This window comes from Acanthochromis polyacanthus, chromosome 9 (genome assembly GCF_021347895.1).
Source record: "Acanthochromis polyacanthus isolate Apoly-LR-REF ecotype Palm Island chromosome 9, KAUST_Apoly_ChrSc, whole genome shotgun sequence".
NCBI classification, from domain to species: Eukaryota; Metazoa; Chordata; class Actinopteri; family Pomacentridae; genus Acanthochromis; species Acanthochromis polyacanthus.
Genome location: NC_067121.1, coordinates 34,296,404 through 34,312,734, shown reverse-complemented (window position 1 = coordinate 34,312,734; position 16,331 = coordinate 34,296,404). Strand labels below are relative to the sequence as shown.

At 40.3% G+C, this 16,331-nt stretch overlaps 1 protein-coding gene across 3 annotated transcripts in view; it reads right to left on the bottom strand.

Moving 5' to 3' along the window:
• LOC110953274 (uncharacterized) overlaps positions 1 to 16,331 on the bottom strand; it is a 182,534-nt gene that overhangs the window by 86,776 nt on the left and 79,427 nt on the right. For all 3 annotated transcript variants that reach the window (XM_051952948.1, XM_051952945.1, XM_051952947.1), the window contains exon 3: positions 10,108 to 10,402. In XM_051952948.1, the coding sequence (XP_051808908.1) occupies positions 10,108 to 10,402 (295 nt within the window). The remainder of the gene's footprint in view (positions 1 to 10,107; positions 10,403 to 16,331) is intronic.

The following is a 16,331-nucleotide window of genomic DNA, read 5'->3' as shown; positions in this document are numbered from 1 at the left end:
AGTGTGTGTAATGGATGCAACAGAGTCATCCAGACGGAATACAGCAGGCTGGAAAAGTAGTATAATGACATCTCCACATCTGCAGCTGTTTGTGTACGTCTCATATTGGAGTATAATCAAAGCTTAAGGCTCTCCTGCTGAAAGTCCACCTGACAGACAAAAGCGAGGTCACGCTGTCTGCGCAGAGCAACCACAGATGTGGAGATGCAGCTCAAATAATAGCAAACTGTGAGTCACTTCTTCTTTCTTTGTTTGATTTTGCACCAAACCAGATTCTACAGGCATTATTAAAATGTGTTACAAATGTGTAACTGAAGAAAAAAGCCATTAGCCTCACAGGGTCAGACCACACTGACTACACTGACTGTGTGGAATGGTTTGGCTGCACCTCATTGTTATTCTGCTCTGGGGGGGGAGACAATAAGCTCTGCTGTGTTTGGATTTCTTTAAACCAAAACAGTCCTCTTGGGCAGGGCTATGAACAGGATGTGGTGATGGCGTTCACTCAAAGTAGAAATGAAGGAAGTGTTTTGGTGGCACATTTGCATGCAGGGAGGCGAGGGCTGCCATTAAAATGGATATTTCACAGTAAAACCAGCAGGGCTGCTTCACTGCACGGTCCAAACCTTTGGCAGAACTTGAAATTTTCTGCATGTAGGTTGCTGCCCAGAGGTTGTTGTTGTTTCCTGTAGTGAAGGGGATTTTGAAGGCGGTAAACACACAGACAGTGGAAGGACAGGGGAAAGCCGTGTGAAATGTGGGGCAAACGCCAGGATTTTGCCCTCAACCTACATCCAGTGAGTCAGACTACCTGCACCTCAAATGTAGTGTTTTCGGGCAGGTGAGAGAATAACTCCCTTTGGCGTGAAGTATGGGCTTTGTGAGCTTGCTGAGCGTTTACATGTACAAAAAGTTATATAACCCACTGAAGAGAAAGGCAAAATAAGAAAACATGGGCTTTTTCAGGTGAGCTATAGTTTTCAGTCCAAAGAAGAAAATTGTGCACAAATTGTTCTCTTCACACAGGAAAAGAACTTAATTCCACTTTGTGTGGAAGTTTTTTTTCTTCATTCCTCTCCTACTAATCATCTCTTGATCTATAAGATTCATCATATAAGTCAGAGGCTCCAACCCCCACACTGGAAACCACTGGACTAGAGTACAGCCATGGCCATAAGTTTGGACACAGCATGACTTACTATGTCTGTTTTGATGTCTATTACAGAACATAACTAATATTTTTTGACAGCACCAGTTAATTAGTCAACAAATCAACAAGGGATATAATATTATCAATAAATTCCAACAATTGGAACAACTTTGTTCCCAAAACATAATATTAGAAGAAAGTAACAAAAAAAAAAATGCAGTACTTTCACCAAACTCTTTTGATGTTTTTTAAAATATGAAACTTAATATAGTTCTCAGGAGTTGTGTACTGTATTGTAAGTGACAATTTTGTGGTATTTTCAAAGATTCACAAGCGTCATGGTACTTGTGTCCAAACTTATGGCCATGGCTGTACATGTTTGCATATAAAATAGTTCAGATTTTAAGTGAAGTTCCATATTTATGCCTTAGTATAAAATACCTAATAACATGAATATATAGGAATATATACAGGAACCATGTTTTTGCTGAGTAGTGTACTTTGATGCATTAGGAATGAAACACTATCAAACCTCATTTGCAGAACTGGACCTGTAATGTTGGTAAAACCTGCACTGCACAGAAAAATGTGGCCTCATACATATGCAGTCAGTCCTTTACTTGGGTCAAAGCTCTGGTTGCCAAACACATTTGGCAAATCTGGTTAGTCTGAATGCCTGACTGCTTATTGTGTTTTTGCCCCATCTCATGTGGACAATAAACTTGGTGAGTTCAGTGTTAGAATGACAACAGAAACCACTCTCAAGCCCACAAAGATAAGACCTGAGCCGAAATAAACTGGAGTTATGTTAAAAAGAGTCTTCCTGCATTCTAACAAATGCTTGATTTCTGAGTGTGTTGTTTATGCTCTACTGTCCTGCAATGCAATGCCCAAAGGAAATAAAGAAGCTGTTCGCAGCTGCACCAAATTACACAAATTGTGGTTGGCTGTGAGACAGTTTAAATAAGAATTAAATTAACATTAAATCTTTTCGATTTCTATGTGTAAAGCTTAATTAGCTGTGGTAATCCAAAGTCGGTGGATGACTGTCGGCACACGTGGTGCATAGCTACACATTAAATAACACTCATGTCTTGTTAAATATTTGCAAAACGTGACATAATGCCACCATTAGTACACAATATAGAGTTTATGTGGGCAGCATGGTGGTGCAGTATTTAGGACTAGCGGGGTTTCTCTGTGTGCTCCGGCCTGCCTGGTCGGTTAATTGGTGATTCTAAATTGGCTGTTGGTTGAGTGAGGTTAAATGTGAGTGTGCACGGTTGTCTGCCTCTAGGTTTTAGCCCAGTGATGGAGTCCTGTCCAGGGTGTCCCCGCCTCTCACCAAATGTCAGCTGGGATCGTCTCCAGCCCCCATAACCCTCTGCAGGATGAAGCCAGTACAGCTAATGGATGAATGCATGAGTGGACATTGTGTATCTACAGTAATATACACAAGGAATGGAGGCACAGTGATACAAAATAAAACCCACAGTAATACTTGAGAAAGAAGAGATTTTTTTTTTTATCTCTGTTTTCAGATGTTTGGCCATTATTTTTAATCCATGCTGAGTTTTGATTTATTTCTCCATTCCTCCCATTTTCCAACCAGCTAGAAAAAAAATATTACGGCGCTATCTGCACTTGTTATTATTTCAAAGCACTCACCCACTACACCACATCTCTCACTGACTACAAAGTGTCTGCTACTGAATCTCTTTATGTTTAAGGCTTTTTTTCCAATATGGATATTGTAGATAAGTGCAGGGGGGATGCAAGTAGATAAGTGGGACAGAAATGTCTCTTTTGACAGCAGTTAAAAACTAATCAGACTTAGGGATCAAACAGTTTTGGTTCTGAGGTTGATGCAACAAGTGCTAGGCGGAGGGAAACCCATTGGTATGCACCCTGCCAACCGTGCTATACAGCCAGTCACACTCCACAAGGATCAAATATTCACACTGCCACGCACCCGACTGGAACGCATGTTCATACTATAAGACATCTGTCCTCTGGGGAAAAGGAATAGGAATCGTTCTCTAGTTTATAGATAGATATAAGAATTCTGGATTTTAATATCAACACTCAAGGTTAAACTTAAAATGTGACTAATTTCCCGGAATGCAGATACACATCTGGCAAGATGTTTATGCCCAGTCGAGTGAAACCAGCACTAAACACTTTGCAGACGCATTTCAAGCAGAAAGACTGGCTCGATTCCAGCGCACCTTGCATCAGCATCTCATTGCCGTATATGAGACGCTCCCTCCTTCCTCCTGCTCCCCAGCCTCACCCTTAAATGTTTCATGTAACGAGTCTGTGATAGGATCCTCACAGCACTATCTCCTCAGTCACGCGTGCTGCGAAGCGCCTTGGTAAATATTGAATCGTCGAGTAAATATTGAATCCATGATTGACTGAACAACTCAATCTGAAGATTGAGCTGCTGTGAGGAGCAGACGCTCATAAGGCAGCTGATAGGATTACTAAATAGTGCTCGTCTCCATCACCCCCTCTCCTTGGGCCCTGCCCGGCAGGCTGCTGGCAGGGTCATTATTCTAACCTGAATTAAACAATTCTGCGCAGGAGGGACCTTGATGTTTGGGAAAAAGCTTTAAGAGGCAGATGGCGAGGACCTCAGGCCAAATTCGCTGAACTTTTCTAAACTAACCAGTTTAGGGGTGAATTATTTAGAATAATACCCACTTTCTGGCAAATTCAAAAGTTTTCCTGAAAGCAATTGTGCTTTTCTTTAAAAGGAAAGTATTCCTCAAAGTAGAACTCATTTTTAAGGGGCTGAGCAGAGTTTAAATGGAGATTAGAGTACTTTTTGCACATGCAAACTGTTTCCTACAGGCACTCTGCAGTCATGCTTGGAATTACAATCTGAGACAGTTATTGTCACTCCAACATCTTGCTGCAGTGTGAGTGCAAAAAAAAATAAAAAATCCCTCCATTTCCGCCCTTACCACTTATTGCATTTCTACTCCAAAAATCCCTATCACATTCTACAAGATCTCCCTGCAGTCACAGAATATTGTCAGGTCAGTGTGGCTGTGACATGCAGCCGTTTGCCATTTTCAATATAAAAATGAAATAAAAATGAAGGTTTGGAAAGTGGTATATAATTTAACAATCTCTCTATCAGTTATTTGTACCCAATTTCATTGAAATCTCAGTGTTTCAGCTTTTAGATCACAAATATGTGAAAATCTATATTACATATATTTTTAGGTAAACATAGACAAAACAAAAACAGTAATTTAAAAACTGTACCCTTAGATTCGTTGTAGATTTTGAGGTTCTACCATTTGAGGCATCCAGGAGAAGCTTTTGATACATTTAGAGGAAACCCACGTTTGCCGACCTGAATTTATTCATTCTGAAGAATTAACCACTTCTGCCACAGAAAAAGCATTTTCACAAAGCCTTGCTTCACTGAGGGCTCCGACTCAAACACAGAGGTGCGAGCACAGGTGGGTGTGACGATCTAATTCTTGCCATTTTGCTTCACCGTGCCGCGTCGGGGAAAGAGTCTGGAGCAGGACGCATGCATAATTAGAAGGCGGAATAGATTATTCACAGTTGGAGTCAAGATGGGTTTCAGTTATGACCAGGCACATCAGCTCCTCGTCCCATTTTTAAGTGGATGTCAGTTACCACCAAATGAGCTGAGCGGAAAGTCCGGGCCGATAGAAAAGCGAGTCCAAAGCAGCAACACAGTGCGCACGACCCGAATATGAATAAACTGCAGCGCTAATGGGCAGATTATGACTTTTTTTCATGTTTTGCAATACAATGTGCTCCTGTTTCTTTGAATACATTTTCGTCTGCTGCAGTAATTAAACATATTGTAGTTGCATCTATGTGGTGTGCATTTACACGCACATAATCAAGAAAACTGCAAATGTTACAATAAAAACAATGGTCTGTTTAAGGCATTTACGTGATTACATAACCTGGGAGCTCCCTACAATAATAATAGCCATATTATCATTATAATAACCCTCACTGTTCAGCCTGTGCATAATTACAAGCAGCACATCTTTTAAATTAGTGACTGCAGATAGAATGTATGCACTGTATCATTCCCGCTGCTGTATGATGGTTACAGGTATTTAATCAACAAAAAGAGAAGGGACTCATACATCCTATGAGCAGCTCTGGTGACAGTGTCATTAAAAATCAGCTATTAATCTAACTTATTACAGATTCTGTCCATGTTGCATTTAAATTGTCTTCCCATTTGCATTTGAGTTTTTTGTGGATTTTCAGAGAGGTCTGTGTGTCTGAGCGTGTGGGCACAGCCGCCAAACCCAGCCATGAAATTCTCTCTGTCTGGTGAGAGCAGACGGAAACAGAGATGCAATTTCATGCCAAAAAGAGTAATAAAATTGAACAGAACTACCTGACCTGCTCACTCCTGGTGAAAAAAAAAAATGAGAGCAAGCATTTTAGCACTTATATAAAACTTTTATAAAAAGCCTATAATGTACTTTCACCTTAAGTTGCTCTCTATATTCTGTTTCAGCACCATATACCAGAGTGAAACTACACAAAACATTTTTATGAGACTGAGGACTATTAAAGGGAGGAAAAGCTTATGTCCTACATACCGTATAAGGAGGCCAAATGCCCTTCATCGCACACCGCTTTTAGCTTGTAACTGCACTGAGGGCCCTTTAGCAACTATATCTAGTGTTACAATCTGGGAAGGGCACCCAGGACTTGTATTCTGACTTGTGCTACACTAACACACAGCTCAGTTGAAACAGCACAGACAGGAACATTTCTTGGACCTGTCAGTCAAATTTTCTTTCGCAAATATTTGCAGAGCTGCTCTCAGAGCCTTCGACTGTGCAAAGCCCGAAGTGAAACACAGCTAAGATCAAAGGCACGTTCTTATTAACATATCACATGGACACGCATCACTGAGCGCTTCATCCATTAGACTCAGAACAGGTTAATCTCTGTTTTCACTTAATTATATTTCAGTATATTAAATGTAATAATTGGGCAGTCGCTTGAGGCACACGACGTTGCCTGTATTGAATATTATATCAGTTTGACTGTATAACATGAAATGGTCAAGACTACTGAGACTTACTGAATGAAAATCTGTCTGTGTATAAGTTCATTCAATTTAATAGATGAAATCTCACCTTGTGTATCACTTAACCTTGGCAAAAAGCCACAGCGCTGTTAAAGACAACCTGCTGCTTTAGTGTTCTAACCGTTACATGCTTATGGTAATTTAATGTGGAGTATAGCACAGGGCCAGATTAGAATAGAATGTATTTTGGTATTATACTGCACATCAGTGGTGATATAACTGCTTTATGGTGATATAACTGACATAACTGCAACTGATGCACTGCAGCACGTAGAAACAACAGTGACACATTAAAGGAAAACTGCCATCTGCCTCTTAAAAAGTGTCTTAGGAACAGCTTTGGTGCATCTTGATACTGAATGTCTCGACTCTACTAGTGGAGATTGGGCACCACCGCAAAAAATATTCTTCATTTGGTGTTTTGATGATGGTCATGGAAGCCCCGTCTAACACATCGGTTCGAAATCTCCCACAGATGTTCGATGAGGTCAAGATCTGGTGACTGTGATGAGATGCTGAACCAATGCTAATTATTGGTAATCAAGAAAGGCCAATAACTGATTTGAAAATGATACACATTAAATGCAATTCATAACCAGGCTTTTTCATTAAGTGAATATGTAAAACAGAAGTAGAAGTAATTAAATTAGGATGTGAGATCAGTTCAGACTGATCAGTGTGTTCTTTCTTTTTAAGAATGCACCAAATAGCTGATTTGGCCACAGCGAACGTTTCTCCTATCTCTCTGACGGGTTTGTTTGGATTTTTTAACACAATCAGATTGAAATGCAAATACTAGACTTGAAATGAACTCCAGATTTTTTTTATCTGCTCGTTGGAAATTAAATAATGAGGGGATAAAACACATTTGGCCATGGAACAGCTGAGCGGTCAATTGTCCAAATACAAACCTGATCCTGTAAAAAGGTGGAGGGCACATACAAAATGTGTTGTAATTCCTACACTGTTCACCTGTTTGGATGTAAATACCCTCACATTAAAGCTGAAACTCTTACGGAAGGCATATCTTGGTTGTTTTATTTCAGATCCATTGCGGTGTTGTACAAAGCGGAAGTGCTGAAAACTGTGTCAGTGTCTAAATATTTATGGAGCTGACTGTAAATTCCTGGTTTGTGACAACAACTTGTGTTTCTTGTTCAGCATTTGCAGTCTCTGCTTGAGAGAGACCAGAGTGGTTGCAGACAGAGAGAGTGGGCTGCATTAGACCTAAAATAGAGCAGTTAGTGTATCAATAAAAGGTCATTTTTTTTAGAATGCCAATTATAATAATTGGAAAAATGCCAAATATTGGCCACAATATTTGCCTGGGCTTGTAATTGCAATAGTAATATATAGCAATAGGATAAAGGTGAACACACAGAACAGAAAATTGTCCCCTACAGCATAACAGCCAGATCCTCTCACTGTAGGGGTGAGGTTTAGGTTTTCCTTTAATTTGTCACCTGTATGTAGCTTCAGTTCTTCTAAAGCTTTCACTAAAATAGTCAAAAGGTCAGTCCACCACTTTCATCAGGACTTTGAATGAGATTTGATGGAAACTGGTCTTGAATTACAGGTTGCAACATCTTGATTACTGCACAGAAGTACGTGACTTCTGCCCTCCTTAAACCACTGAGAAGAGCACAGAGGAAATATTTACAGACTTTGACTGATAACACACTGATCATGCTGGACGCCATCACTCGTACCAGATTTTCAGAGCCTTTCAAGTTTTGGATGTGAAACTGATGAAATTAGGTGTTTTTATGTGCATTTATTTAAAAAATGTTAAATAATTGTGGACTGGTTTGGAACAGATAAAAGCAGTGTGATAAATATTAATCCAAATAAGAAACAGTGACGTCATCGTGCAGATTGCTTTTTTACAGCATGGTGATAAAAGCAACAACTCTGGAGAACAGTCAATCAAAATTTTAAGACTCTTTTTGATCTGCCTTGAGGTGTTTCGATATTAGTTGTGGGATTCAGACTTAGTCTTTAACAGCAAATAAACATTCACTTGCTCAAGTTTATTGTCTGAAAACCATCCACATATTGAACCTATTGTATTGCACGGCACCTAAATTGCAGCAGGTTTTCCCACCATACAATATACCCATTTCAGACTTCATTGTGATGAAGTCTAACAAGTCTGTGTACAGAATGGTGATTCAGTGTGAATGGAGTCCTAGCAGGCAATAATTATGGCAGTGCTGTGTTGTATAATGGCTGCATAACTGCAGCTGTCAAAGCCTCATACTGAGGACATCTACAGCTACATTAATATGCTTATTGTATTTCAAATATTAGCTCGTGTTTCCAATTTGTGTGATTTTCATAATAGGTGTTTACGTTACAATTAAAATAATAGAGCTCTTAAATTTCCGATGCTGCTTTGGTTTAATTCGCTGCTATAAATTGATGTTTTTTAATATTTTCAAAGTGCATATTTCAGTGCAGAGGATACAGACAGCAGATTCAAAGCAATTGAATAAAATGCCTTCAGACAATTCAGCCCACTGAGATAGAAATAATAAAGCATACTGTCTAGCCGTGGTCAAGTGGGGCATCCATCATTTTGGAGCTTGACAGCAGTCACTGGCTGCTACTTTATTCTGATTAAACAATAAACCAATAAAACGCTATGGCCTCAGTTTGTTCACAGAATGTAACTTTAATGGCACACTATATTAAGGTAAGTTCCTCTCCTTGCTATTGACGTTATTTATCATTTTATTATTGTTTTTTGCTCTCATACTCAATCACAGCAGAGGGAGGATGAGAAAAGATGAGATAAAAGAATGTTTGTGACATACGACAAAGATTCCAAACGACATAAAGTCCCTTTTAGCCAAAAGAGCTACCAGGGAACTTCTGCAAATCCACAATTGCAATTATGTTACCATGTGTTCAGCTTTGCACAAACGCTGGTTGATCAGAATATAATAATGGTCCCTCCGTATTGCCTTCTGGTCAAAAGATTAAATGAAAACATCTGTCTATCATGCAAAATGTAACTATAACTGCTGACTGGATGGCATATGGCATTGCAATAGCAATTTATTCATGTTAGAACTGTGGGAAAGATGCAACAAATTGGGTTGCTGTACTGAACAGGCCAGATCAGGATAGAAAGTTCAGTTGATTGTATTACAGGACAGCTCTGAACAACTTCTCTCGTGTACAGCACTCATGTTATGGTTCAAACAAGGACTCAGACTTCAGAAATCTAAAATAAAAAGGCTTGAAGAATATGTTTTAATGGCAACACTTTAGTCATTTTACTTAAAACCAGATTCAAATGCATGACTCCTTCTTGTAACATTGTATTTTTACATTGTGATATTAGTAATTTTAATTAAAACCTTTTTCCAGCTTGGTTGCTGAGTAATATATTCAAGCCTTTTTTCATTGGCTGGCAGGTCAGAGAGCATGCTAGGCTTGTTAAGCTAAATAAAAAAAAGAGAGATGTACTGTAAGTGTACACTGTGTGTATTTACAGCAGCAGCCTTGAATTTCTTTTCTTTTCTTTTTCTGGCATTGTTGTGGCTGCAACTGACAAGAGCTATCTGGCTAAATTTGGTAACAGTTGGTGAGTCTGCTGAGAGATTGGCTACACGGTTAGAGAGCAGACGAAGCCGACGACAACTCCACTGAGTGAGAAGTGACATTATAAAATGAAAGAGTTTTAAATTTGAAGTTTACCAAACTATTTATTGGTTTACTCATGTGTGTCATTCATTTGCTTATTGATTCTGAATGTCTCCTTTACTATGAGGAGTCATGCTTGTCCTTCTTGACTCTAAATCAGTCATAACAGTCCCTTTCGCTGTGCTTCACGTACCTATATTTGCCATCTCGGGCACCGTGGCGCTGTAGGGGCCTTCATCAAAGACAGGCGGGTTATCGTTGATGTCCTGCACCCGAATTATGAACTGTGACGAGGGCTCCAGGGCACGGTCGGTCTGCCTGTCGGTGGCCGTGGCGATGAGACGGTACTCGTCCTTCTCCTCACGGTCCAGTGGCTTTGTGACGTGGATGTTACCTGTTTTCTCGTCTATCACGAAGACCGAGCCCGCCCCCTCGCCTCGCAGGACATACTTAGTGCGTCCATCATTCCTGTCCATGTCAGTGTGGAGCTGGATGAGGATAGCAAGAGGAGCAACGAGAAGAAAAAGCAAAAGAAAGAAAAGAATTAGGGACAGAAGAGAACGAGAAAGAGTGGGGGAAAAGACAAGAGTAAACACCAGTTAAAAATTAAGTTTGTTTTTTCAGACAGGCGGTGAAGACAAAACAAGCAGATTATCCCCTGCACGCCTCCAGGATATAATGAATTTAAACAGAAGCAGAGAAAAGAAATACACACAATACCTCCCTCTCGCTCTCTCTCTAACACACACACACAGACACACACTTTCTCATCTTTCTATTCCGGTAGTATGAGCAGTTATGAACCCGGATCTTGCTAATCTCAACAATATCCAGAACACATGCTCTCCTGCTCACACTTAAAGCCCCTATTCAGTTCCCGGCAGCTGTGGACAGCGAGAGCTTACTAGTCTGTGCACATGCAGTGGCCTGGCCATTTAATGAAAGCACCAAATCAAAGGTATAATGAACAGTAGGCCAATCCATTATTCTCTAACTAATAGGTGTGTATGAGTGAGAGTGGAGGGGTTGCATGGCAGTAGGACATGCCGTATCGATCACGGTCCTGTGTTGAGTTTTATTGGATCAGCGCCTGGTGGGAAAAGCAGAGCAGCCGAGCAACCAGCGGCCTCCTCATGCATGGAGAGGTAATATGAGGGAACGCTCCACACTGTCCTCTGTCCTCGACGAGAGAGACGAGCCAGCGGGATGCGGCGAGCACATCAAGATTCAATCTCATTACCCTCGCACCTACGTGAATCGAATAGCAACTGTGACCAAAAAGGAGGAAAAAAAGCCGCTAAATTAGGCCCCACTCGCAAGAAAGTGTGACATTGTGACTTTAGATGGAGAGAAGAGAACAGAGAGAAAGCTGGGGAAGGGATGTGTGGTTATGGTGGTGGTGGTGGTGGTGGTGGTGGGTGGAGGGGGTAGCGGGGTGTGGGTGTGGGGGGGTTTAGCTCAGGAAAGCATTGTTGCGTGGCAACAGCTAAGCACATTTGCTAAATGAAATGAGAATGGATACTGTGAATCGAAATGTTCATTTACTTTGAGGATCGCTATTTTTCAAGGGGGGAAATGGCATGGATACGCCGGCTTCCTGGGGGGTAAACGATGAGCACGGGTGTTGACAAGGCTCTTTATGGCTCAGAAAAAGCAGTCCCAGGTCCAGACTGTCAGCGGAAAGCTAAAACTATTTGAAGAAGATGGCTCAAAGTCAAAAGTTAAACAACACTTCACCTTCAGAAGAGCCCTTTATTTTAATGACAATGCAAATTGGAAAATCTAAAAGCGCTTTTATCAACATTAGAGGGTACTGTGTGAGCTGGATGCACAAACTAGACAGAGATGCACTGCTATTGTGAAGCTTTTCTCTGTGTTCACGCACCAAGTAATGTCAGTGAAGGGGTTATCTTTGATCAGCTGCACCACATCAAGCCTGAACATGTGCATTCAATCGATGATTCTTAGAAACCTCAGACTCTTGCTTGCAAATTAGAACTGATGTCAAACTTTTTATCTGATAAAATAAAGGTCAAATAAATAAATACATTTTTTAAAAAATGAAAGCAGCTGTAAAAGCACTGTAGCTTGCTCTCTTGTAGAAGGTGGAGGAAATGATAAGTTTGGACTTATGACACTTGCAGAAGTATCATTTTGTCAGAAGTCTTTAGGGCAGGGGTCAGCAACCTTTAACACTCAAAGAGCCATTTCAACCAGTTTCCCACAGAAAAGAAAACACCGGGAGCTGCAAAATCCTTTTGGCATTTAAAATGAAGACAACACTGCATATATCGCTTTTTTTTTTTTTTTTACCTCTATGCCCTTGTTAATCAGTCATGATTAATTAATTACAAAGCCTCTAATTAGATAGATTCATTTTTTAATTGTGTCCTTCCACTAATATTTATCTTACTTGGTTAATGACATTTTTGCTCCTGGACCTCATATGTTACATAGTGTTAGCTGGAAATCAATATTTTGCGAATGTTTATTTAACTTGTAAAATCTATTTATCTTAAGCTAATAACTTTTCTCCGGTAAGTCGCTGCTCTATTTTCTAAGACAACACTCCTCTGACTCTGACCTGCTGCCTGAATGCTGGATGTGAAATCGAGCCATGCTCTTGCGAGTAACGTGTATTACCCTATCATGAGTACTTTTGACTCAAAGACAAGACGTGTCTTTCTTGGAGTGGAGCTTTAATATACAGGCTTGCCATTCTTGAGTACAAAACGATGTGAAACTACAGGCGTTGCTTCTCCAGGAGTAAAACAAAAAAAGCCATGAAACGTGTGGGAATCAGAAGCTCTGTGTTGTCCCTCTGCATCAACCTTGCGCTCTCATGCAATAGTACCCCAGCAGCACATCCGGTGGAGTGACACGTCAAAATAAGAGCGGTAATTTCACAATAAAATTCTCTATATTAAAATTCATTGAAACGCACCTGAAAGGCAGAACAATTTATTTTCCAAAGTTACAGGGAGCCACAACAGAGGGCTGAAAGAGCCGCATGCGGCTCCAGAGCTCCAGACCCCTGCTTTAGGGCAAAAGCAAAAAGCAAAATACAGCAACACAACAAAACCACAACAAGGGCAACTGATTTTCTTCAATCAAGTGGCCTTGTTGTAATGTCATCCAAATACCAAAATAAAGCTTAATACGCTGCATTTATGTCATGAAAGCCTCATGTGGAATTCATAAGCAGGTACGCTACCTTTCAAAAGTTTGGGGTCACCCAAACAATTTTATGTTTTCCATAAAAACTCACACTTTTAATCATGTGCTAACATAATTGCACAAGGGTTTTCTAATCTTAAATTAGCCTTTCAACACGATTAGCTAACACAATGTAGCATTAGAACAGAGGAGTGATGGTTGCTGGAAATGTTTCTCTGTACCCCTATGGAGATATTCCAGTAAAAATCATTTCCAGTTCGAAGAGTCATTTCACACATTAAAAATGTCTAGACTGTATTTCTGAATGTCATCGTCATTAAAAAAAAAACGCTTTTCTTTTAAAAATACGGACATTTCTAAATGACTCCAAACTTTTAAATGGTAGCGTATGTGTGTGTTTAGCTACTGAAGTCATGCATTTAGCTGACAAATGTGACAATTTGTCACATGATAATGACAAATTGTCATTATCATGTGTAATATCTAATTTTTCGTGTGTGTGTTTTTAAATTTCATGTATAATAAGTCATTATCATCCATCCATTCTCTATACACCGCTTTATCCTCATTAGGGTTGCGGGGGGTGCTGGAGCCTATCCCAGCTGACTCGTGCGATGGCAGGGGACACCCAGGACAGGTCGCCAGTCTGTCGCAGGGCTACATATACAGACAAACAATCACACTAACATTCACATCTATGGGCAATTTAGAGTAACCAATTAACCTCAGCATATTTTTGGACTGTGGGAGGAAGCTGGAGTACCCGGAGAAACCCCACCCATGCACAGGGACAACATGCAGAAAGATCCCAGGCCCACCCCGGGATTCGAACCAGGGATCTTCTTGCTGCAAGGCGAAAGTGCTAACCACTACTCCACTGAGCAGCCCACAGTCATTATCATGTGTGATATTACTTCACTACGTCAGTCACTTCTGACTTTCTATGACAGGTTACTTACATTATTTTCAGCAATATATCGTGCTGTCATCTTATTGCTATTCTACTAAGATCTGCATTTCCTCATGTTATGTACTTTTGTTTCTGAACAATGTCTGGCAAAAGAATTTCTGTTGAGGATAATAAGGTTTTATCTTAAAAGTCAATTGTGACGCAAAGCTGCTTTGAAAACCTGCCACTGGAATTTTGATATTTTTTCCACTGTGAAAATTAGTTGATATTCCTAACACACGTATTAATGCGTCATCACATGGTTTTACTCCAGGTGTTTTTTGGGTCCATTTTCAATGCCCACTAATGCTAACACTCAGTCAGTGAGCTTCCTTCACAACTGACATTTTGACGAGTCACAGCAGGGAAAACACAGGAGTTAGTGCTGACATTAAAGATGTCTCTGTTCTAATGAAATGTCTCATTGAGCTACAGCGTGAAAAAGAGCCAGCATGCACAACACCAGGATATGCACGAGCTAAAAAAAAGGCAAGCCATCATTACTGCTATTACACCTGTGATTACAAGTGCATTTCTGCCAAAGCTGCTACTGATATACATTAAGCCCATAGAGAATTTACATTTGAACAGTTTCTTCTGGCTGGAAATTACATTAACAAGTGACAAAAGGCAGTATGACAACTATTTCTATGTCCTTTATTTGAAAAATGTCAAGTCCAGTAATCAGCTTCAAAGCCTGTATTTGCCACCACATCAATCCAACGTTATGAATAACTGCTAAAAAGGATTCTGCTTGTCTCCACTGGGCTTTTGTTCCACCTTTTTGTGATGATCTCCAGATTTTTTTCTTCTTTGTCATCAGTCTGGTTTCCTGTTCCTCCACAGATTCAGAACTGGGCTCTTGGTGGGTTGCCGCAACAAGCTAATATTGTTTTCTTTTTACCATTTCTTCACCACTTGGACTGTTTCAGATCATTGTCTTGTTGGAAGCTCCAATGCTGTCCAAGGACAAGTTTTTCTGCAAATCACCTCATGTTCTCATCCACAATCTTAATGTCTTTTCTCATAATGCCATTACCTTAGAAAAAGTTGCTTGGCCCATTGTTTGAAAAAGCATCACATTCCAAAATTATACTTTCTCAGTGGGATTTTCTGGGGTTGAAAGTATCTCCTTCTCTCATGAAATGAAAGCCACGTGTGTGTGTGTGTACCAACAACTCAATTTTTGTCTCACCTGACCACAGAACTAATGAACAAAAGTTTTCTTCTTTAATTGTATAGTTCAGCTTTTGCAACATCCAGGTGAGCTTTTGAGTTCCTGTGTTGGAGTAGTTAAGTCCTTCTGGTCAACATCCATGGAGACCAGCCTTGTACAGTGTCTGCTGGTGGGCGACACTGATTCATCGGGACGGTCTTGGCAGTGGTTCTTGGATTCGTCTTGACTTCATGGAATTACCATTCTTGTTAGCGCAGGGGTCATTTTTGGATTCCTACCATAACCTTTCGAATATGGCTTTAAGCTCATTGAGCTCTTTGGTTTTAGCCATAATTTAGAATTGACTTTTAACTGGCTAGAGAAGACTGTATCAGCTGTTCTAGGATTATAGTATAGAAGAATTCTTTACAACATGGTGAAAAGTACCAGGAGCATTTGAAATCGTACAGAAGCTGCATTTTCTTTTTTTAAAAACTGACAATTTCAAGGCGTATGAATAATGTTTTGCAATCTTCTGTCACTTGCTTCTGCCATTTCCAACCAAAACAAACCGAGAGGTCAAATAAAAATAATTTCTAAACCCTAACAGCTTGAGACCAACTTCATATACCTGTTTATTAACACCAGCTCTCTACCAGTCTATCAGTGTTTGCCACTACACTCCAGAAAACAGTTCACGCCTCATAATTCCGCCTCTGACTGTCTGCCTTCCTTTGAACCTACGCAGCAACTACAACAGCTGCGACAAGGCTTAGTATTTACAGCCCAATTAAAACCAGGAAATGTAGATTCGATGACAGTACATCTAGATTCTGTCAAAGACACACTCCATTAGTACATTGCATCCAGATGGATCTCAGTATCTCCAGTGACTACTTGAGTTTAGATTTCACTCCCCAGCTCGATTATGAGTAAGATCACCATCTCCAGCTATTGCAATAAAGCTGATAAATGGTCTCTCCATGTACTTCTTATGGGCAGCCCTGGTACAATATGCCAACCCTATTAGAGGGAGTGTTGCAGACATTCAGGCAGACTGGTCTACGGCTCACTTCCATTGCATTTCAAAATAACACAAGGAAATGGCTTAAAGTACCAGGGAGGCAACGAGTCA